Genomic DNA, 25,307 nt, shown 5'->3' on the forward strand with positions numbered 1-25,307 from the left:
TCTGCGTTTGAATACTTTGTGTAAAGACTTGTCTTTGTTGTGTTCTTTCTTTCCTTTAGACATCCACTACGACTGTGAACATAGTCGTCACTGACGTCAACGATAATGACCCCAAGTTTAACATCACCACCCCCACTAACTTCACTGTGCAAGAAGAACAGGCCGACTTGTTCATAGGAGAAGTCACGGTAAGAGTAATGTCTTTTTCTTTCTGATCTTATTGTTCTTCTGAAATAAACTGCTTTTAAGGCATCATGTGTCAAAACTAATTTGACAGATGTTTTTTACAGAGCTACGACGGTCTATTTGTTTTCATTGCTGTTGCCCATGACTTTAGCTCATAGTTTCCAACATGGTCAATCATGTCAGATACATTTGTAAACCAAAGCTGTTGACTGGCTTGGTTTAGCTCCAATGAGCTGCCAGGCCACATGGACGGTTTGCACATAAAGTTTAGTAAATACTTACAAAGTGTCAGATGAGGCAGAGATTTCACTTTTTTATTGCCTCCATTTCTCCTGCAGTTCCACTCCCTGATTTTAAATCCCCACATTTTCTTCCCCTTCACTGTTTTAAAAGATTTTTGAAACTCAATACAGTTCAGAGTTGAGTTTCAAAGCAGCGAACTAGGAGCCATTTGGTGGGATTTGCAGCAGGTCTGGGGCACTGTTACAAAATCTATCTTCAAATAATGGAAAGAATTCTGTCTGAGTTTGGAAATATTCGCAGCTACTGCACTTTAATGCAAGTTCACAATATCTGCAGATATTGATCGGCAGAATTTTCGGGGGTGAGATAATTATGTTATATATATTATATATGTTATATTGATAACAAAGGAATGTCATTAATTTAACAATGACGTCCTCTAACAAACATGTGCAGTATATTACATAGTTATTGAGTTAAAAATATAATTAACAATTATTCATTAAAATGTCAACAACAAAAAACTGAACATATTTAATATATTTTGTTGACGTGTACTTACATTATCCAAACTTCCAACAATTTTCAAAACCAGAAAAATCCCCAATTTTATGAAAGGTAACAGGATGTTTCACTTTGAAAGCTTTTTAATGGCATAGTTGCTTGTTGTTGCCCGTTTCTGCTCTAAACTAAAAAAAACACACTGTTTGCCAGTACAATGTTTTTTCCTTCCATTGTTCGTGTCGTTCACTTGTGATGGATCACGATGATCTGTTGCCTTTTGTGATGACTTCAGAAAGTACATTCTTTTGAATTTATTTCAGTGCCATTTCAAGTTCTACTTTGTCAGGTCATCGTGATTGCTTATGCGAACAGAAAATGCCAAGGGTAAACAGGCACTTTGATATCAGTCACATTTGTTCTTTCAAGCTTTATAAAGCTTTCAGGACAGATACTTTCAACATCAGACATCTTTCAGTGGGTAGTAAAATGGATTACCAGTCAACGTTGCAAGTTTATGAAGTGTGAAATCAGACAAAGTGGACGTATGAAGGAAACCTGGTGTTTGCATGAGGTAAAGCTACCTCCGGTCTCACTCCCACGTGTGTGTCCTCAGAAATGCAGCCAGTGGCTCGATTGGGGCTTAGCCCACACCGCCGTCTCTCTGCCGCTCTCTGTCCTACCTTGGAAGTTTTTTCTCAGCTGGCGCCTCACCAACTTCGAGCTGAGGCTGTGCCTTTCTGACTCGAAAGAAAAGTACATTAAAGTACTTAGCTCAACACAATCCTGCTCTCCATGCACATGCACATCGAGAGGCTACAGCTTAGCTCGTAGTAGCTGATCAAAGAGGGATGCAGGCTTTTTTTTTTTTTTTCAACGGCAGCACTGTTACATAAAATCTCTTGGTGTATTTTAGACCAACATTTTTGAAAATAATGGGGGATTAGATCAAAGAGCAAGAGCATTAAGTGGACATGTAATTTTCATGTTTTTGTCACGTCAGGAAATTTGACTATTGACTCCCTTCCATTGTCAGACTTGTTTTGTGTCCTTTAACCAAATTCTGAAGATCAGTACCATTTTAATTGTATCTGTACAGACGAAAACCCAGATTGTCTTTGCTCTCCCACCAAATGAACAAGCTCTTATAGACCTACTTTGTCAATGCTTTGTGCAAGTGAAGAAGTTTAGCTCCATAAAAACAAAGAAGGAATGTGCTTTGATTCTTTGGGTGATAAAGACTAAACACTGAGTGGAAAGTCTTTCATGAGCATATCACCCAAAAAGTATTTTTATCATCTAAAATATACAGTATAACATGATTAAGAGGTTCCCTCTGCTCATTTACCAGAGAGAAAATGTGAAAAATGAAAGGGAGAGAAAAAGTTGTGGAGCCAGATCATCAGTTAACATTCACAACCAATGCATCTCTCTGTGTTTCAGTTCTGTCACACTGACAAATGCTTTCACACTGCAAGCTGGAGACTTTCCAGTAGCTTTGTGTACAAGTCGCGACTCTGCTGCAAGTTGGTTTTATTGAGCAACTATTGTCCCTGTCTAAACAGTAGTCACATGACACACTAAGTAAAAGTCAAATGACAGATAAAGGAAGGAATTTGATAATTGTTTGAATTGTATCTACTCAATAATTCCACATTGAAACGTGATGTGTTGCTGTAAAATCTTCTTTTTTTTTTCTGTAGCTGTATCTTGAATTTACCTGAAGTGGGAAAATAATGCAGCCAAGCACAAAGCTGCAGGCAACTGCCAAAGAAGAAGAAGATGGCTACAGTGCAAATGCATTATGCCATTAAGTAGATTAATGCTCACCCTGAAGCATGTTGGATTATCACAACTGGAACTGGTTCCCACCTGTTCTTATTTTACACACACTCGCATACACTGGAGACGGTTTGCCATGTTATCTGAATTGACAGCAGTGCTGGTTGTGCAAACACAGTCACTTGTTCAGCGACTGACAAATCCCGCACTATCCTGCACATTCTGTTTGCTAATAATCTGAACATGCAGATGACCGGAGGACAAATGGATCAGCATTCACGTCAGACACCTAATGGCAGCGTCATGTAGAATTGCTGCTACAAGGCTCTGCACAATGTCTTTAGGAATTTGTAAGCATATGAAAAAAATTTAGCACATAGATGTTGACAACGCATCATTACTGAACATGATGCATTCATTGCTCTAAAGGAAATGTTCTTTTTAAAGTACCTTTCATAAACAAAGGTAGATCCAAGGTGCTGTACAGAGAGAATAATAGAAACACAGACAGAATTTAAATTGGCCATAAAAATAAAGCGCATCATTTTAAAGGGCGTTCTCACATAAGTCTCTGCATGCACATATTATTTAATAAATACAGTTTGAAAGACAAATAATCAAAACCTGTTGTTCTTCCTGTATTCAGATAATTTTATTATGCCCCTTAATGTCTGTTTGTATTTAGAAAGAAACACATAAAAGTTACATTGTGACTTTTAAGCTCTTTATTTGCTTCAACATTTTTTAACACATTTTTTGAAAGAAAGAAAAGTGTCCATCCTCTGTGCTATTTCGAGAGGCTGTTGAATTTAAGTTTTGTTTTCTTGCCAAGCTCCTTGAAAAGTGAGTTTGATGGTCTTGTCCTGTGACATTTGTAAACACAGTTATCACCACTGGTGTTTAGCTCTGAGAGGAACACGTTAGTGTTTTAATTTTATGTTTGAAAATAATGTGCTCTGGTTGTAAGGACACATCCTGAAGTATAAGTGGGCAATTCAGACAAAAGTTTAGTTTTCAGCATTTACTAAAAAAAGCAGCATGAGTATGTTATTTTTCTAAATGCTAAAAAGCAAAAAAGACCACTGGATCCAGGCCAGCAGCAGAGGCGACAGATTTATATAATGTCTATATTAGATAATATGTGTTTCTGTATATTAGGAAACTGTGTGGGCCTGTTTCTTAAGAGTGCACCTACCTGCTCAAGCTGCTTTTTGTGCTGCAGCTCCCACAGGATGTTCAGCTGCTCCCACAACCGATGTACTGATCCTGCCCACCATCTCACAGCATCACATAACCATATGTCTGGGTCCAGACTGAAAGAAATGTGTCAAACATTCCCATAACTACGAAGAATGAGCCACAGCATGTACTGCTAATAATTAAGATGACCTTTGTCCCAGGACCCAAAGGTTAAATAATCAGCACTAAGACCAGGCTTTACAACGCGCCCACCTATTGATGTCCTTTGTACCAACATCTCTAACAGGTCTGTGATCTGCCCTGTGCAGACCTCCATAATACATACACTACTTTGTCCATTGGCCACTATAGAAAAATGCAAATGTGCTATTTGATTTTATTGGCTGTGAATGAATTGCTTTAAACCTCTTACAAGGCGAGAAGTGAGAGTGAGGATTTTAGTTATGTAACCACTGCAGGGAAGTAATGATCCATATGCACATATTGACATGATGTGCTTTTTGCAAAAGCTTAAACTGCTGAGTTCCAACTTTTAGCGTAGGCTTTGTCAGGGACTCACAGCAAACTTTGGGCAGCTTCTAACAGCCATGTGTGTATGTGCATCCTCCTCACTCCAACTGTATGACACTTGTTTTCAGACTTTGTGCTGCTGTGTCCTTAAGTGCACTTATTCCCCAACAGATCAAATTGGACTTGATGTTTCTTTGTATCCTTTTCTCCTTCCTCTCTCTCTCAGTTACAAGAATTACCACCACCACACTGTTAACAGCTGGGTATGAATACACACACAGGCATAATAATGACCGGTCATCTCCACACAGGAATTAAAATCTGTATTTTCTCCTCCTCGCAGTATTGCACAGTAGCACCCAGTGAATCTCTTTGAAGCGGCCGATTTAGCCTTTCCTCATTATCTGTCATATATATTATGCCATGATATTGGATTTTCATGATAAACAAGGTAAACATTTCAAAATATGAGATAAACATATGTAAAAGGAATCCCTGTGAGACAAAGGCTTAGAGAAATATAGTGAAATGAGCATATAAGATCCCTTTAAGCTCTTCATTTCTTTTTCTTTTATTCTTTTTTTTATTTGATCGTGAATGTCTTGCATACGATTTAAATTGTGATTGAGCTTTTAAAAGATTTCCTCTGGATGAAACGCGGAGTTTGCATGAATAAAAAAAAGGGTGCTGGCCTTTTCAACCTGAGAATGATTACTCATCAGTCTGAGACAAAGACTCTCATGTCAGTATGAAGGATAGGAAAATGAGACTCCGAAGAGAAATGTGTGAAGGTTGTGTCGGCGCGGTTGCAGCACTGTAATTTACATGGCTTTGTACTTGAATCTTCTGTAAATATGTAAGGCACTAAGATAAAGCCACGCTCTAATGGATCATGTAATGGATCACATCAAACACACAACATCTGCTGTTTGCCTAAAGCGAAATCCCCTTGTTTTTATTCACATGCAATGTATCGGTGAATATTTATCTCTCTCTTCTACTATTAATGCATGTGAATGGATTTTTCCCACAGGTTGTCACTTTACCTCAACAGGGTCAGGAGAGAAATGGGCTTTATTGATGAATTTGTATTTAATGTTTAAATTTGCAATTCCACTAACACGCTCGCATTTGTTTTCAGCACACACGGTCTCTCAGTCCACTGCAAGATAATGGCCTCTGCAACATTAGCAGGCTATTAGGCTTCCATCTGATTATTCAGGCTATATTTCACCTTGTCCCCCTGTGTAGTTTGTGTTGGCACAGACCTCTATTGAAACAACAAATATGCTGCTGCATTGAATTATCGTCTGTAGTTCTCTAACTTGCTTGGGGAGGAATAAATGGGGATTTTTGGGGGAAATTACTGCCGCAGCTATCGAACATCACATCACCTCAGCTGAAGTCAGAAGTCAAGGGGGGGTTGATTTACATGGTCAAGCTGTGCACGCATTAACTTTGCAGTGGGAAAATATGTTTTCTTGTATTTCCTCACCAGCTACACAGCGATAATCATTTGCTGTACCGTCTCATAACGGAGCCCTCTGATCATGTTCCATCTCCGCAGGCCACAGATCCAGATGCGGGGCCTAATGGCCAGGTGCGCTACCGGATTGTAAATCATCCCGACTTGTTCACAATCAGTGAAAATGGCAGCATCTACACACGAGTGCCTCTGGATCGGGAGCTCAGGAGCCAGTACAGCCTGGTGGTGGAGGCGTCGGACGGGGCGGTGGATCCACGTCGCACCTCCTTGACGCTCTCAATCCAGGTCACAGATATCGATGACAACAGCCCTATGTTTTCCCAGCAAACGTATGTGGTGAACGTCCCTGAAAACAGCCCGGTGGGAACTGTAGTTCTGAAGCTGAGCGTGAGTATTCACCTGCATGTGTTTTTGTCTCTTTCCCTACACTCCTGCATGTCTCATGTCTCCATGTATCAGGGGTGGATCCAATTTAATTCATATTGATTGATTTGTGGCTTTGGTCAAAGCTATTGAGCTCACTGTAAACAAGGAATTACTTAAATGTGCACTTTACTAAATCAGGAATTGTGCATGAATGTCGTACATGTTATTGCCCCCTCGCTGTAAATCGTGCCCCCTTAATGGGCCCTGATTTAGAAAGATCCTACATCCGCCTCTGCCCTGTATATTATGTACCAGAGGTGCCTGAAACAACTGTTATATCAAAAGGCTTTAAGCTATTTTTAACTTCAAGTGCATGAAATTTTGTGTTTGAAGTGTCAGCTGCTTCCAAATGGAAACATTTGCACAGAGAAAAACATACACAACCTTAAACATTTTCTCTCCTGTCATGACAGCTCTCGGGGCATTTTTAGACTCCGGCAGAACAAGGCTTAAAGCTGGATTTCTGAAGTCATAACCAGTCTATAGTCACAGATCATTTCCATATCCTCTGACAAACATGAATATTACACACAAGTGTTGGAAAACGTCAGTTTCGTGGAATCTTTAGGTGGATTCGTCAAATGTCAGTGCACGTGTTTGCACTGAGGAAAAGTATAAGGGAACCCGCTTCATGCAGAGAAGACACAGAGCAGAGGGGCGAGTAATTGCTGGCGTATTGTGAGTGACATTTCTCACTGAGGGATAAAATAGGAAGGGAGACAGAGGGAGGCAGGGCTGAGGGTGAGGGGTGTGAGTGACAGTGGCACTGTGACACCATTAATATCCGAGACAACGACACCTCAACTCTAAACGGATGTGGGTGGCTTTCAAGACATCTGAGGCAGCAAAAAGTGAGCTAGTGAGACACAGAGAAAAGGTGGAGGTTGAGACGGGTGGAAACTGAATGTGCCGGAGTGTATTCGCTCGCCCGGTGGCTCCACTTCTTCGGTCATTGCTCTCCAGAGGATGAAACCTACTGCTTTTGATGACCCTCTAAATTCCCTCAACTTTTTGACTTTCTGAGTGAAACATCTTGAAAACTATATCTGACGGATTGCCGTGCAATTCTCGACACACTTTCAAATTCCTCAGGGTGCTGCTTTGACTCCCTGTGATCTTCTGACTTTTCCTTTAGCACCACCAGCAGGTCAGAATTTTCACTTCAAACAACCTTAATGTGTGCTCCACCAGATTCTGTGAAGACATTCATGGTTCACAGACATTTTATTCTACTACCTTAAGTGACTTTTTCCTCGAGCACCATGAGGTTGGCATTTTTCTTTTACTGAACGTTGAAAAGAAAAAAAAAAGTTTCATGCTGGGCCATCCTCGGGTGAACCTTTCTGGTTTTTGCCCATATGCCAGAAAAATGAATGGCATTCCCATCAGCCTCAGCTCTACTTCCATAGTAAACATGAGGCCTGTTAGTACGCTGATGTGAGCACTTAGTTCAGAGCATAGCTGTGTTAAAGTACAGCCTCACAGAACCACTATGGCTGTAGTCCTGTTTTGCTTATCAATGAGTAATGCTGTGTGTGTTTGTGTGTCTGTGTGTGTATGTATTCTTGCATCTTACTACCACATCTGATAATCTCCTATTTCAGAAGCCTTTGCAAATTCCATCCACTTTGAGAGTTGTAATTTTCTGTAATAAGACCAAACTCAAGTTCCCCTTAGTGGTTTAATTTAATCAGAATCTATAAATGATTGATGCAAGTAATCCTTGCAGCATTAAAATGCAAAGTTTTAATAGAAACATTAATATTCATTTCAAGTTCATCCATAGCCTTTACCCTCCGTCCTATATGTCTATGTATAATGTACCAATTTTGAAAATATATGTGCTGCTTCCTCTCATTTCTTCCATCATTCTGTGTTTTTTGCCTTTAATATTATCTAATTATTTCCCCTGCTCATGCCTCTCCTCTTCCTCTTCCTCACAGGCAGTGGACTCAGACCTAATCTCCAATGTCACGTATCGGATCAAGACTGAATCGGCCCAGCAGCTGTTCTCTCTGAACCCTATCACAGGGGAGCTAGCTGTGCTGCAGACCCTGGATTTTGAGAACCTGGCAGCTATGGGCATGGGGGCTTCTTACACTTTTCAGGTGGAGGCTGTCGACCAAGGAGGGGTCATGCCTCCAGGGCAGGCCACCGTCACGGTCCGCATCACGGTAAGAGCCTGTAGACAGTCAGTCTGCCGCAGCCTCTCAGTCGTCTCCCCTCTTCCCATCTATCCTCATTGTCCCTCAGGATCTGTGGCACTGGCGGTGAATATGTGATGAGTCATTAGCAGAGTTTTACAGTAGTAATAGCTCGCCTAAGCCTCAGTCCAAAAGGGGGATTATTGTAAAGTAGAGTACCTGCGCTGCTATTGTGATATGAAATCCAGTTGTTATGCCATTCAGTGCAAAAATCCCAATGAATTTCCCTTTGTGAAACATGTTGCGGCCTCCCAACCTGTTTGTCCTCACAGCATCACCGGGACAAAGAGCACTGATGGATAGGTGTTGTTGCCTTGCACACAGTGCTATTACAGATCTGAATGACTCATTAGCTTTGTGAAAGCAATTATGTCAGCGTTTTCAGGAGCTTGTGCTCCCTTTCCAACCTTTCGAGAGATTAACAGCTGGATGCCAACAAAAGGATTAAATGCCTTGTGTTGTGATACTGTTCGTGCATGAGTGTTTGTGTGTGTGTTGGTGGGTGCATGCGAGTAATTCTGTGCTCGAGAATGTGTGCGTGAGCGTCTCTGTGCATGAATCCAGTCCATCCCTAGCGATCGTCTCAAATTCTGTAGAGCCAAGCTCTTTGTGTCAGGCTGAATGGGAGGAGGCTTATCCAAGCAGGCTCACCACATGTTCTGCCAACTTGTTGTGTGAGTTTGTCCGCTGATAAGGACGAGCTTTGTTGCAGTGTTCCCGGTGTCACTCAGAAACAGCGTTTGATAGGACACGGCATCGCTCAACCGCTGATATCAAACCAGTGTGTGCTGTTTGAATCGGCAGACATGAATTAGAATGAGCCTAATAGATTCACACAAGCTTATCAGGGACAAGGGATGGAGCTGATTTCCCTGATTCCACTTCCTGTCTCACTTAACACGTCCAGAGGGCTATTTGAAGTAGCTTGTGTTTGATTTCCCCTCGCACTGTGTTGTTGTTGTCTCTTTCATCGGATGCCTCGCAGGATTGAGTGTCCTGAGTCTCCCAAACTTTTCCCTCAGAAGTGGAACACACCGAGATACATAAATATATGCGTAAACAAACGTAGCACGTAAATTTCAAGCGTGAAGAACAAGGATTCGGCTTCGTTGATCATAGCGAGAGGCGCATCATAGATTTTCTGCCGGGAAACATTTAACCTGCGTACTGATCAAACGGAAGCTGCCCACCACCTCTGTGTTTATAGGACCCATACTGTTGTTGCCTGTGGCTCAGTCAAAAGAGAGAAAAGTCAAGAGAAGGGGAGATCGGGCTGCTGCAGTTTTCCTTATAAAGCTAAGCTACTCCCCCGAGGTGCGTGGATGACTTACTGACTTTTCATCCTCGCACATTAAAGCAAAAGTTGCACAGTTCACAAGATCACATAGTTTTTTTTTTTGCATGCCCACCATATGGCAGAGCTCTGCTGTGCATTAGCGACTGCGGGGGGGAGAAGGTGATTAAAAGCAGTGGTGATGTGAAGTTCTCGCATGTGTTCAGGGGAGATGTAAATCTCCAATCCCGAAAACTTTTTCATGTTTTAGCTGTAATGGTGTGAATACAGAACGTGTATATGTTGATATGTGGTCACACTGGCTCAGATGCACGGCTCTTGAAGAAAAGGACAAAGCCGGCAGCGTGGTGATTTATCGCAGAGGGAAAAATTTGTCTGAATCCACAATAACTTGGTGGAAGTGTTAACAGAAATCAAACAAAGCTGCAGCTGCAAAATCTCCACTGCCGCGGTCTCACTGTTTGAGCATGCAGACAGCGTCAGCAAAATTACAGTAACACTCATAAATTAATACGAGCCTTTCAATGACGCTTTGTAATTGTCACCATTTCTTTATCACCCGTTACAGGAGCAACTGAGCATATGACACTGTAATGTTTTACATGGCTGCAAAGTGTAGGTGAAATCCAGCCACAGACCTGTAAACTTACATTTATTGCATTTTTTTTTTCTTCTATTTTTAGGATATGAACGACTTCTCCCCCATCTTTGTTCAAGACCTGTATAAGGGTTTGGTGGCCCCCAATGCAGAGAAAGGAACAGTCATCACAACTGTTTTAGCTGAGGACCAAGACCCCCCTGTGAGTATAATGAAAAACACACACGTGACATGCGAGGTATGAAACATCTGTGGTTAACACATGAAGCGTGTAGATCTCCATCTGTGTCATTAATAAAGGAAGCACTGAGTGATTCTTTTTTTTTTTCCACCTTCTCACTCCGTGTTTTTCTCGCAGAACATCAGCCAATTTAGCTGCAGCGTTTTCACACGATGCATTTTAAAGATGTTTCCAAGACGTGGCTGCTCTCATTAGAGCTCCGGTGCCGTGTATATTTCCATTCTGCACCAGTAGCTCTAATTGTGACGGAGTCTTGTTTAGCATCGACACTTGTATGAGTCATCTACCAGTTGCCTCAGACAGCGTCATGTTTCCTCAGACTCCTTTACCTCACAATATCTGAGCAGGTCCTCTGGGACTGGAGCTATGAAGATTTTACCTTTTCCTCTCTTTTTTCTTTTGGAGTCTGTGAACCATGGAACAAAATTACACAATGCAGAGGAGAAGCTGTGACACCCTGTTGAGACTGGAAATTGTGTGACGATGAGGAGGCAACACAGGAGCAATGAACATTTACTGGGGGATGTAGATTCTTGGTTTTAGTCTGTCAATAATTTTACTATTTATATCCATTAATATTTAGAAAGTACCAGCCCTGCGAATGGGTGCTTCTGTCATTCACCTCAGCTGAACCTCTTTTATTGGCAGCGCCACGTACCTTAACATTTTATTGCACTTGGTGAGTCAGCGGTTTTCATATCACGTCCTATTCTCACGTCACGTTCTGGCAGTTGTTTCCCCTTTTTATAGAAACATCACCATATCTGCCTTTTCTCTTCTAACAGTTTTTCTTTTGTTATTTTCAAATTTTACTGCAAAACAAGTGACCCCAGTGGCCTTCCTGCAGGGCCATAAACTCTTCCAGCTCTTAGCAAGTTTTTCAGGAAATTCATGTATGGCTGGACTCGATGAATTTTATTAGTGACCCACCTGCTGTTAGGAGTCTATTAGAGCCAGGTGAGCTCATGGAGTGTGAGTGAGCAAGTGGAACATATCCAGCAGCGTTGTAGCACAAGTAATAGCAAGGAATTCATCTTTATGTTACCAGAAGTGAAAGGAATTCAACTTTACGTCACCAGTGGCAGCAAGCGACGCATGGAAGTGACTCAGTGCTTTGATGGACACAGGGATTAGGTTTTCTAACAGCAGCCCACTAACCCAGTCTGTTATTGACTGGGATTTGAGAGCTCAAAGCATTTTATTGACAGGCTGTCCGTCATAGAAACGTTCCTTTGGTGGAACTGAGTTTAGTTGTTAAACCCACACACACACACACTCTCTCTCTCTTTAATACACATGTTCATAGAAACCTGCACACACAAAGGAAGCAGAGGGAGAGACTCACTCTGGCTGGAGTGTCTGGAGGTTATAATGGTGTAGACCAGGGGTCACCAACCTTTTCGAGCCCGAGAGCACTTTTTAATTCCAAACGTAAGCCGAGAGCTACCACCCTGATATCTTCCAAAAAAACCACTTAGGAGGGTCATATTTATTATTTTTTGCAATTTCTGTTAAAGGCTGAATGTACAAGAAATAAATATACACAAAGAGAGGCAGTTGTGCAACTTTTTCTATTCAATGACAATATTCAAATTAATATCAATTCATATTTACAATGCAAAATATGTAGCTTCTCAGTTCCACATCATGTTCTGCAGAGGAGCTGCTACTGCAGCACAATGTTGTTACATATAGGCTTTGATTTGAATATGGCCACAAATATGATTATTTCCTTGTATGAAAGAAGTCCCTTGTACTCAAATAAATACCAGTACTACACAGTATGAAGCCGTGCATCTTTCCGCTCCCGCAAATATTTCACAATAAAAAAACCTTTTTAAACAAGGGAATGGATATCATTAACAAACTCTGGAGTGCTTTTATTTTGAAAAGGCTTACAGAAAGTGTTGCAACCATTTGTTTGTGACATAAATTCATCAGATAAGCATTAAAAATCAGTTGAAAGATAATTTTCTCTGTTTATTCTGCTGTGAACCAAAATGTTAATCTCTCTATGACACAAATGTATTTACAACACTTTCCGAACACGTTTCAAAGTAAAAGCACTCCAGCGTTTCACTTTCTGAATCCACTGATTTGTTCCAACGGGGCTTTGATTGTTATCGACAGACCGGAAGATGCGCATCTTCATACCGTAGAGTCCTGACATCTAGTCTCGTACATAATCCGACTTGTATTGAAGGAAATGCAGGAGATAAACCAGCAGCTCCACCGCCAGTAGCGGACACACACCGCGTGTGAAAAACAGACAACCGACACACAGACAACCGACACACAGCTGATCTGCGGCGCGACGACAGCCAGTGAGTCCAGAGAGTTCGGGGATCAACAGTGAAGACTGGCAGATCGACCGGTAGATCGCGATCGACGGGTTGGTGACCACTGCTCCACATTGTGCTGCTTTGCCGTCGCAACAGTTGCCCCGTAAATGAGACACACACAGTTTTCTTTCACTGTCGTAAAAAAGAACTCTTCCTCACAATCATTATGAAAATCGTATGTTTTCTTTCGCTTTTCTGCCATGTTTTCTTTAGTTTGGGGGGTAAAAACCACATCTAGCTCGCCATCGTTGCTGCTCCCGCTAGCTGGTCTCAGCATAGAGTGAGATGGCGGTTTAACTTTTTTTTTTATTTCAAATTTCAGTTTTTCTTTTTTTTCTTCATTTTTAATTATTTTTTTCTTTTTTTAATTTAGAGCATGCCTTGCGGGCGACTCGCGGGGTCCCTGCGGGCGACCAGGTGCCCACGGGCACCGTGTTGGCTACCCCTGGTGTAGACCATAGACTTTATATATAGATGGATGACAGATCTTCACTTCATCTCACTAACCAGAAATGAATGTTGCCATCTTCTGCTCTGCACAGTAGCCATTAGTTGTTATATCTTCAAATAAGTAATCAAAACTAAACTTACAGGAAAAATGAGAATTGGACGAAACATCAGTGTGATAAAAACGACCTAAAATGACAGGAAGCATCTTTGAGGAAAATGTATTTATTATGTACTTTGACTTTTTGTTATGGTCCATGTCCCATCCACTGACATGGAGGAGGTGGTCGCAGATATGTCTTCCTTGTCGACCATTGCCGCTTTTATCCAAAGGTAGAGGTAGAGACGCGATTCTAAGGCTTCGTTCAGACCTGGAATTAACATCCCTCGGGTCGATCTGATCCCAAGTGATTACTGGAGACACATTAAAATACCAGGTTTAATTAAAAAAATATCAGATCTGTCGGGAGAAATGAGATCATGGAAACAAATGTTCCAGTAAAGTTGACGAGTTGTCCTTTTGCCCCTTTAGATTCCCATATATTCACTCATCTTATCTTCACGTGGAAATCAAATCTGTCAAAATCCCCAAATACAGTTGTATTATTGTGTTTGCTTTTCTGTCTTATTCTCTGAGCTCAGGCCTTGTTGTTCTGCCGTGTCTCTGTAGCATCAGTCAGAGTTTCACAATGCGTCTGAGTTTGTTCTTTAATTCATGAGCTGGCTACTTTATACTGTAGAGAACTGTATTCTAAAATAAGATAAACTTTTATTCGTCCCACGATGGGCAAAATACATTTAAAAATTATGTTTCTTAAAATCTGCATCTAGGTTGCAATTAGTGAGAATTATTCTGATGCCAACATGCTGTTTTTGTTGCTCATCTGCAATGTTAATGACACAGTGAGTTCCCTCCAACAGTGGACATAAAACATTAATTGTGTGCGAGGAATGCCAAACAAGAAAAGGTGTTGTACAGCTCAAAATGTTAGTCGACAGAGACAGAAAGTAAAATGCGGCTGTAGCTACAGAACATTCTGTACCTGACTCATGTTTTAACATAAGTAATGAATGTGTGAGATAACATTTTTCAAAGATTAACTAATTAACAATCAATCAATCAAAGTACCAATGTACCAAAACCACAGATTAGACCAAAATCAGGAAACATGGGAGGAAAATGTGAAAAATTGACAATCCATTTTTAAATCTCATCTAAAAACTCATCTTTTTAAAAAGGCCTCGTCAGCTGGTTGCGCTTGTTTGTGTAATATTTTGGACAAACCACAGGACACCTAAAAAAAAAAAGGACTCATCCTGTTGCCACGATTCCACAAGTTTGTCCTTCTCTACTGTCGTATTTACGCTGTAGGCAGCCACCGTTGGTGACGCCCTTGATCAGCTCACTCTCATTGGATATTGCGGGTTTCTGCTCACTCACCCAATCGCTGTTCCTTTCATACTCCACGAGCATCCCAAATCTTGAAATCAAGGAAGCTCAAGTTCAGTTGAGGGCAGTGAGATTTTGTCTGTGAAACTCTTCACATTATAGGATCATTTGTCCAGAGAACTTTTTCAGAACAGCCTTGACTCTGCAATGGCCCCCGCGATCGTCCGAAGGGCTGAATCGGAGTCAGGCCGATAATCCTCTAGTGTGCAGCAGGCTTGAGCGGACAACCTGCTCTATCTCCTGAGCCACAACCAGCCTGATATTGTTCTGAAAGCCACTGCGTGATTAGTGGTTATTAGTATTACTACTATTAGTAAATTATTAGTCTTTAAAATGGTTGTTTCCTGCTCAACATTTTCTTCATTGGTTTTCTTTTAGTATGGTCCTGATATTCCAGGATCACATTTGATTGGGTTTCAATTGGCCAACTACTGACACAAATGGAGAAAGAAAGAAGTAGAGGCCGACCTGTCTGACTTGTGTGTTTGGCCATGAGGAAAACACTTGTAACCATCTCTTCATTCATCACTGTAGAGGTTTTGCTATTTAATCCACTACATTAGATTCTTCTCTGTGTTTTGTTATGAGTGGTCTGGTCCAGACATCTCTTCCATTACATGTTTGAAAACAATTTGAAGAGCTTTTAGAGATGATTAGTGAATTCAATAATAGTTAGTTTTGTAACCTCTTAGAGATACATAGTAAGCCTCCCGAGGGAGCCGCTGCTACTACAGGATTTACCTCTCTGCTCTAGCCCCAGGTTTTACCTCAGTCCCCGGGGAGCCAAATCAGTTTAGGCAAGGTAGCGGAGCTTAAAAAAGCTTATTAAAAATCAGACTGAATTTTAGGTCCAAAGGGAAGAAACCAGAATAAAATAAGCTATGGAGATGATTAGCAATCAAGAACCATGATTAATCTTAATCAAAGGGTCATATTAAAGCCCAGGCTCCCGCTAATGAATGTAAGTGTGTTGCACTGGAGACCAGAGGGCTGAGTTAAATGGAGAAGTTTTTTTTATTCCAAATGAAAGGGAAGAGATCTGAGTCAATGAATAACAGTGGGTTTATATCATATTGTAAAGATACGGACAGACTAATGAGGGCTATGAAAAGCTACGGGTTTTTCAAATGGAGAGGAGTTCCAGGTTATATAGAGAGGAGCAACCTTTTCTGCGGCTCTGTCACATTAACAAACAATGACGTGGAACAAAATCGACTCATATTCCTCTATGGCTTGAATACATTTTACAGAACGTAATTACTGCGACAAGGCCTCTCTCCATCTTCACAGCCTCATCTGAAAAGTGAGGGTGGGTGAAAAAGTGGATTGTTATTGTGCCAGTGAGGTAGTTCATGTTCTCTTTTTCTCCTTCCTCCAGGGTACACCGGCGAGCTTTGTCCGCTACAGAGTGGACCTGGACAGGTCGCCGTACAGCGGCAGCATCTTTGATGTGGAAGAGGTATCTGGGAGAGTCATCACTAAGGTCAACCTCAATGAGGAGCCCAGCGTCACCTTCAAGGTGAGTGGCAGCGATTCATGGCGACAGCAGATTTCACAAGCTGCTGCTGCTTGTAGAGTCAGTGTGGCACTTCCAAGATATCAGCCGCCTGGTTGTTCTGTTGGAGACAGTTACAGTTAGTGGAGAAGGAGCCAGTCCTGACCCTCAATGAAAATGTACATGGAAATTAAAACGTATCTTAGTTAAATCAACAATGTAAAAAAAAAGGAGCAGCTGTGAAGAAAGATTTTTCTGACTTAAGAAAAGTATCAATCACCATGTGGTTGTCAGTGATGATATTCTGGGGGCAGCCCCATACAAATCAATGTATGGACACTGAGTGTAAAGGCATCTTTTTGTTAACACAGCGAAAAGAATGTGACCTCATGTTTCTCAGACAACCTCCGACCTCTGAGTGATCGCATCTCAGGACATTCGGGTGCATTCAGACCTGAACTTAACTCGGTCAGGTCAAAACAAGGATCTTTAGATTTTTACAAAGAGGCAAACTGCTGCATTGATTTGATGTGGCTAATAATAAATATATTAGGATGACAAATGATGAGGATAATCATTATCATACATTTTAAATAGTAAATCTGATGTTATTTCTACATCCACCTGTATTGATATTACATCTTTCAGTAGATGTTTGCCTCTCTTGTTTTAATAAGTTGCAGCAGGTCAGAAATATGTACATATTGACTCTAAAATTGAATAATAACATGTTTCCTCACTTGTGTCAGTGTCTCAGTGATCATGGCATTGCTGCGTTTGTGTCTGAGACCACCAGTGCTATTGAGTTTCATTATAGATTAAACAAATGCCCTCCCCAGGCGCTCGTATGAAGTCACATTACCAACTTAAGGTGACCTTGCGTAGCCGCATCTGTGGTTGTGAACGCTGGAGCAGGTGCTGCAGGATATTTGGTCCTAATGAGGATGTTGTCACTAACGCTCCCATGTTGTCTGTCTACCTGCAGCCCCCTTTTTATTCCTCCTCCTCCTCCTCCTCTCTGTTTCTTTCAACATTTGTCTGTGTTTATTCTCTTTCTGCCCATCGCTCCCTCTCCGCCACCTCGCTCCCCCCCCTGTTTCCCGCAGGCCCCGTTCTGCACAGTCTGTGAATGTAAATCAATACATTCATACTCGCTCTCTGGGAGCTGCACGGGCTCCTCGCCAGATCCCATTTTGCCAGGCTGTCTTTATTAGGATGCTGAACATGTCTACAAAACAATGCCTGGCAACCTCATAAAAATAATTATTTGTGTAGTAAGTTTTATTGGGGGGGGGGGGAATGTACTAGTTTAGTGGCTTCATTTGTATATTATCTATGTGTGTTGTGTTTCGCCCTCTCAGTTGTTTGTGATAGCCTTCGATGATGGGGAGCCGGTGAAGACTAACAGCACTTTGGTGGAAATCACCGTCCTCCAGCCTTCTCGCATCCCAATCTTCACACAGGAAGAATACAAGTAAGTCTCCTTGACACCGTGTGGATGCAGCTGCCTCTGCCTTTAAATTTGTACACCCAAGAGCAATTTAGGCTGTAGTGCCAGACACAGAGACAGTGGAAGAGGCTGGAGGAAGTCGATAAGGTATCTTAAAAACACCTTGACGCCCGTTTAAAGCTGTGGCTGCATCTTCATTTCAACTTTTTCAATATTATATTTACTTTAATATTACCGTCATGAGCTGCTGCAAGTGGCTGTTTCTAAAAATTTAATATCTTTGGGTAATAACACTCAACACACAGTGAAGTGGCCCCGGTTGCATTTCTGGTTCTCCATCTTTGTCATGCTCTCTTTTCTGTGCATGACTGATTAATGAGTGCTGAGTATAAATATGTATTAGAGCTTCAGGGTAGATGTTGCAGATCATCACTGCTGTAAACCATAGTTGTTTCTCTCCGAGGGCAAAGCCAGGCTTCCCTCCGAGTTTATTAAGGGTCTCTTTTGACTAGATTAAGTGTTGAGACTGTTAAACCGGGAGCGAGGGAGAGGGAGATGCAGGATGAGGGAGGATAATCCATACGGCTCTGAGATGACTGACTGCTACACATGGGAAATACGGCTGTACTGGGTCAGTGCTGGGTGGAGTTTGTCTGCACTGATGTTGCAGTGATTCAGGAGGAGGCCAAGAAGTCATCTATAATTAAAAGTAAACATGGATTATTTATGCTCCAGCTGAAGCTGCTTTGAAAGATCCTCCATGATTAGTGAGTACAAGCATTAAAACTCTTGTTGTGTTGTGCTGCAGTCGGTACCTGTCTAATGTTTTTTTCAGCAGACTCTCAAAGCTTTAAAGTCAGTGTCACATGGCACGATAATAAGAACTAAGGCCACTTCAAGGGGGAAAAATGAGAATCAAGTCTCAAGAAAAAAGTTATTACTGTATATGATGAGAACAAAATCATAATTTTAGGAGAAGGAGAAGAAAATCACAGTAAAAAGTCAGAATATTGCAATAATTAAGTTGTAATATAAAGAAAAACACAAGAAATTGTAACTGCAACGAGGCAGTTATAGCGCAATCCAGTTTTTAAGAGCTTAAACCCCTTTTATTAACTCAATCATAGCAGGAAATCTATCTCAGTGATGTACCTTTATGGATAAGACAAGGGATGTAGGTCCATCCCAACCTGTCAACATATGAGTGAAGGTGTTTTTTCTTTGTGCACAGATATCTCTCTCTGCCCATCTCACAGCCTTCGGTGGACGTTTGCTCGGTTGAGTCTGTACAGCTGCTTTCAGACGTACACTGAACTCCAGACATTGTGAACTTACAGAAGGGAAACATCTGGCGTGTTGATGATGTTTCTTACATACGACAGACAAAAAAACCTACAAGAATACAAATTATGGAAAAGATAGTAAACGACAACGACGTTCCAGAGCTCTTTACGATGAGGGCCTTATCACGTCATTTCCGCAGCAGAAGTTATACGTCACATCCTTCCTTCTGCAGGCAAACTGCAGAAAAGGTTTTATGGATTTCGCGACTGAAAACATCTTTATGTGTATTGTCTCATCCGGATAAGTGAGTGTGTGCATTGTATGCATCCTTTCCTGACAGCTGTTAATCCAACGCTTTGTGTGTGTGTTCACGTTCTCTCATCGCTCAGATTAACTCGGTGATAGATACACAGGCACGGCAGCATCACCGTTAAAAGGCTGTTGATTAATGCTTTGAATGAGTGCTCTGTCTGACGCGCACACGGAAGGTTGAGACCATCGGCGCAGGCCTCTGTGGAGTGTCACACTGACAATGCTAACCATACACAGCGGCGGGCTGGTTGTAAGTTATGAGCTATGGAAGCATTAGCCAGGTGCTCCAGCCTCTCCAGCTGGACGAGGCTCTCTCCAGCAGAGAGTGTCCAATCTGCTCGCTCTGCGATCAACTGTCTCTTCATTGCACGCCGCTCTATCTCTCCCCATCGTCGTCTCCCAGAGGAACCTCCAGAGCACAAATCATTCTCTAAACGTCCACAGAAGATCTCGTCTGTCTCTGTGTAGGCAGTTAGAGCTGTGCCGACAGCTCCAGCTCACACAATTAAAACAACTCTGCAGGGCTTTGGCTGACTTAATGATTCCTGCTCCTGCTTTATGGTTGGTCCCCTCCATCTGTCAGAGGGAAATGAGGAGCTCCCAGTCATTGTTGGCTAAAATAAATGACTCGTGCCGTAGTCGACTGTAGCAGCATGCTGCCACTTAGGTTTCACATGGTTTGAGCAAAACACCTTGTGTTGTCTCTCTGGAAGTGCTGTGGTTAGTCACTTATTTCACAATTGTCGTGATGACCTGTTCAGATTTCAATTACTTTTAAACCTGCAATGAGTAATATTGTTTGTTCTATTACCAAAGCAAGTGCTGAATCTATACAAAACTATGGCATTCAGTAGAGTGAATATATCAGACATTTTCTCTCTCTAGAGCTGCACCAAACAAACTCATATATTTGAAAAACATGAATTTGACAGATTTTTTTCTTTACATTAAGATCCACACATTATCAAAATGCAGTCTCTGGCAGTTGCAATTGATATGAAAGAATTCAGGAATCTGCTCATTTTATTCAGACCTGCACCACAATGGGGTCCTTCCTGTCCCACACCCCTCCACCTAGTTAGGAGGAAATCTTTTCAGCTCTTTTATCAAAATACATTGGTCAATTCAGAACCTCCTTGGCAGAGGTGATTAAAAGTCAACTTTGCTCAACATTTTAGTTCGAGACCACAGCAAGACTGTATGATTCAGACTGACTGCCTCTGTCTACCCACGACACAGAGCTGCAGACAACCAAGTTGGTGAAGTATTTGCCAAACTAAAATATATTTTTCTTATAAGGTTGTTGGCCAGAGCAGAACCAAAAAAAACGGTTAATATTGAATTTACAAATTAGTTCACTCTACCAGTCGGCTTTTGCAACTTGCCGGCAACAACTCCAGCCAATCAGAGTTCAGGACGGGGTGAAGGTACATGTAGTGGGGAGGTGCCCATTGATTTTTTTACACTGCACGTGTCTGTAATCGGGGAAATCAGCAAACTATAACCAATGCGTGTGAGGGACATGGCAACACAAATTCGGTGCAGCTTTTATTAACTGTATGGGGCTCAGGTTGGGTTCAGACAGAAAAAAACACAATGTCTGGCAGGTTCGGTTTGGGCTCGGTTAGTTTCCTCTCAGGCGGTTTAGGGCAGAACAATGAGGCCTGAGCTGCTCTCTATTCTTTACAACAGTGGTGTCCACTGAACCGTCGCACCGCTCCTCCAGCTTGATGCAGTATCCAAAGACACAGAAGAGCAGGAGGATCAGTCTTCAGTCGCCGTGTGTCTTCTCGCGTGTTTTTCGTGATCTAATGTAGTTTGAAGACCAGACATATAGTCAGGGATTTCTCTCGGTGAAAGATTATGTATTCGACAGTAGGTCTGCACCTTCAGTGTAAAAAGTTACAACATTCTGACTATTCTGAGAGAAATAACATTGAAATAGAAACATTCATTTTTTTTTCTGTATCTAGACAGAAACACAACAAAGGTGTTGTGTAGCATTAATATTAGAATTGATTATGTATTTAAGTATACCACTATTTATAGAGATATCCAGTATCACATCTACAAACTAAATGGTCAGTATTTCATATAAAGCCTTTCTAGTCTTGATTACCACTCAAAGCGCTTTACAGTACAGTTCATTGCCATTTACTCATTCGCACACATTCATATAGTGCATCTATGGGCAGCACTTTTTTCTATTGGGGGCAATTCAGGGTTCAGTATCTTGCCCAAGGACACTTAGGAATGTAGATGGGGAAGACTGGGATCAAACCGTTGACCGCTCTACCCCCTCAGCCACAAGGGTTGGGGCTAGAGGGGCTAAAGCCTATAACCACACAGTTGCATCAACAACTCAACTCTGATCTGTTCCCTGTTGATCAAGTTGAAGTTTTATCTCTGGCCAGGTGACAAGTGATTGACTCTGTAATCCTCTCGTGTCCATACCTTCACAGGAAGGATTTTCTCCTGTTTTTCACGGCTTCATCTTGATATAGCTACATCACGCTGCTGCAACTATATAGCAAAACTTTTGCAAAGCACCTATGTGGTTTTTCACCACTGTCAGATTTCTTGACTCGGATTCTTCTTTTTTTTCCCTCCAAAGCTTTTTCCTCCATCTTTATATTTATCTGTCTCTCCCACACACACTGAAGATGGGATTTCAGTTTTTGCCCTCTCGTTCCTCTGTTCCTGTGCGTGCACTGTTCGTCAAGTGATATCATACGTGTTGATGCGACGTAGGGAAAAATAAGGAGCACACGATTTTATGTCGTAGACAGATCTGTCTGATATTCATATGTATTGTATAGTACAATAGGATTATAGTCATACATAGATAAAAATGCATAGATGTGAAATATATATGATTAATCATACAGCCTTGCAGAATAATACTGCTTAGAACAGCTTAAAACTCATTTCTGTAAATTTACTTTTCTTATGTTTTTTTTATTTCATATTAAATATGTTAAATAACTATGGTTAATGTGTATGAACGAAGAGATATAACATTTTGGAAAGATTTTGGTGGAAAAAGAATTGGATCCTTATTGTTAAACCACTGTGAATGGCTCTTTTACATGGAACTCACGAACACAAGCCTTCGGCGAAGTCTTTAGCACTGGGCACTGGGAAGGGAATTATTTCCCCCTGGGTGTGTGGCCGCGGAGGAGGAGGGGTAAGCCGCTATCTAACATGGTCCTGCGATGTGAATCCCCCCTCTCGCACTGAGGGTACTTCTCTGGCCCGACGCTGGAAACCTGCGGTCTGAGCAGTTTTTCTGCGCCGCTTATCTCCCCCACAGCACTTCCCCTTCTAAATCTACTCTAAATCACATGAGACTTTTGCCTCAGCGCTCCTGAGTATGTCATTTTCCTCTCCTCCTCCTACTCCTCCTCCTCTCAGCCCTCCGAAGCCCCCTCATCCCCCCTGAGTTTTTCTTCCCCTCTCTGCTTATGTCGCTCTCTGTCAGTTTCTCTCTCACTTGTCTTCCCTTTGCTTATCTCCTCGCTTTGCAGTGACTATAGCCCTTCATTTCCTCTCCAGCGAGGGGCTAAGTCTCTGTCTATGTGGGATTGTGTGATTCTGCGATAGACTTCTGATAGACATTTATAATGCTTGTTCCCTCTGAAGCATATTTCCACACTTGCCTTTTTTATTTTTTTTTACTGATTGAAGAGAATATCATTTGGCAGTGAAACGGTCACGCTATCGTTTATTTCTTCTACAGCGACGAATTAGAAAGCAGATGTTGTGCCGTACCTGTCTCATGAAAACAGGCAATCCTGAGAAAAGCTCTACAGCTCATTATGGAGCGATGCTCTTAGTTATACTGTTTGCATAGTAAACGACGACTTTGACTACAATCAACATATTGTCACTCTTCGCTTGCCGACCCCCGTGATTGCACAATTAGTGACATTATGCTAAATTGTTGTTCACACATTATGTCTTCTGCTTGATGTATAGATGTACAGTTCATTCAGAAAACATGCAGAGCCCTGAAGGCTGAGGAACGTACACTTCAGGTATAAAACATTATAAAAATTGCATACACCACTTCTTAAAGATGCCTTTTTTTAATGGAATTGAGATACAACTTTCCTCAGCCTCCAGACATGTATTTTTTTTCTCCCCCATTTGACATTTTTACTCTGACCATTAATGTGAATGTCAGTGGTAACAGCTCAGACTGTGTTATAATGCATAACTCTTTTCTGCAATTTCTTGGCATTTATAGACCGTCGAGACATCCTGTGTAAATGTCCTGTAGTTATCTGACCAGTGTGACCACTTATTTAATGTTCTCAGCGGTCTGACTTACACCAGGCCTGAAGTAGACGGATGTCCTATATCAAATACCAGCCACTGTGGACTCCATGCACATCCAATGGCCACTAATCAAAAAGCAATAAATTTGTCATTTAACTAAAGAAAGAAATTTATTCCATGAAGCCACCGCTGCTTGTTTTTAGAGGAATTAAAGGGAGAGAGAGCGGCTCAGCTCTGTTCCCTCCATCAACTGTTCCTGACATCTGGAAGAAAACAGCATTTATCACTTTCGGAGAAAACAAATCCATCCGTGCCGCATTTCTCATTCAGACGAGGCTGTGTTTCTGACATAATTAGGCAGATGACATGCTTTCATAGCGTATCGCGCTTTTATTGGCAGCCTTCTTTGGACACTTGTTTTTCCCCAGACGTTTACACAAGTGACAGGAGGTCCCCACTACCTAGTCATCGCTGCTTATTGCCAGGCATTTAAAGGGTTAGCTTTTTACATTGTGCTCTCCCACGCACTGTCGCCGTGCCTTCGCTGCAAATCTACACTTTGAAAAAAAAAAAGCAATCTCAACCCTCCCTTTTTTTTAATGTTTCTCTCCATCGCTCTGTCTTTCAATCCTGCTATTCTTTCTTCCATCCTTCTCTAAACAGCCATGCGGTGTGGAGGTCTTTCATACCTCTGAAGGGCATGATTGATTTTCAGCCACAGGTTTGAATCTAATGCCTTGAGCCTTGAACCTCTAAGCACCACGAGCACACTGACCTTTCACTCGTCTGCGCTAAGTAGGCAGGCATCACTTGTCTAACAGATGCCAAGTCACACTCATCGCACTCGTCCCAAATATCAGCTAAAGGTCGATGCTGAAAGCCAGGCAGGAGTAGGACCGGCTTTCCAGACCAGTATCAGAAACCATGAAAATGTGTATAAGCACCGTGTGGATGCAAATGCTCTAAACCGGTGCATGGTGCTGAATAATCCATCCATTATCTTTAACACTTATCCTTTGAGGGTCGCGTGGCGGCTGGAGAAAATCCCTGCTGGCATCGGGTGAGAGGCGGAGTACACCCTGGACAGGTCGGCAGCATATCACGGGGCCGACATACAGAGACACACAACCAATCCACGCTCACATTCACACTTACGGACAATTTAGAATCGCCAATTAACCGAAATGACATGTCTTTACACTGTGGGAGGAAGCTGGAGAAAACCCCTGCAGGCACTGAGAGAACATTGCTGTATAATTTAGGTTGTTTTATTTAGATTTCTGAAACGTTTGCTAAGCCGTTTCTAACATGATGGGTCAGCTGACGCATCATCCTGTATTTCTGAGAAAGACGGTGAAGCAGGTAATTATTGTGTGAAATGTTTTGTAAGCTTCATTACAAATGGAAGTGCCCGTCGCTGCTCTCTCTTCTGCTCGTTTTTTGCGGCAGGTCAGTTGTTATCCTAATTTTAGCTGAACAATGGGTGAACACAACACAGGAAATGTGAGAGACGAGTGCAGTTTAAGGGTTTTATTTCCCTACATTTCAATATCCATAATCATAACATGAAAAGTT

General features: G+C 41.8%; 1 protein-coding gene across 10 annotated transcripts in view; it reads left to right on the forward strand.

Annotated features, from left to right (window-relative positions):
• The window catches only part of LOC118119358 (protocadherin-15), a 195,311-nt gene that overhangs the window by 125,225 nt on the left and 44,779 nt on the right, over nucleotides 1–25,307 (forward strand). For all 10 annotated transcript variants that reach the window (XR_007034766.1, XM_047342438.1, XM_047342437.1 and 7 more), the window contains 6 exons: nucleotides 60–188; nucleotides 5,990–6,295; nucleotides 8,278–8,508; nucleotides 10,516–10,632; nucleotides 16,289–16,429; nucleotides 17,767–17,879. Coding sequence is in view for 9 of the 10 variants with exons in the window: in XM_047342438.1 (XP_047198394.1) it covers nucleotides 60–188; nucleotides 5,990–6,295; nucleotides 8,278–8,508; nucleotides 10,516–10,632; nucleotides 16,289–16,429; nucleotides 17,767–17,879 (1,037 nt within the window). In the remaining variant the exon portion in view is untranslated. The remainder of the gene's footprint in view (nucleotides 1–59; nucleotides 189–5,989; nucleotides 6,296–8,277; nucleotides 8,509–10,515; nucleotides 10,633–16,288; nucleotides 16,430–17,766; nucleotides 17,880–25,307) is intronic.

This window comes from Hippoglossus stenolepis, chromosome 12 (genome assembly GCF_022539355.2).
Source record: "Hippoglossus stenolepis isolate QCI-W04-F060 chromosome 12, HSTE1.2, whole genome shotgun sequence".
Taxonomy (NCBI): domain Eukaryota; kingdom Metazoa; phylum Chordata; class Actinopteri; order Pleuronectiformes; family Pleuronectidae; genus Hippoglossus; species Hippoglossus stenolepis.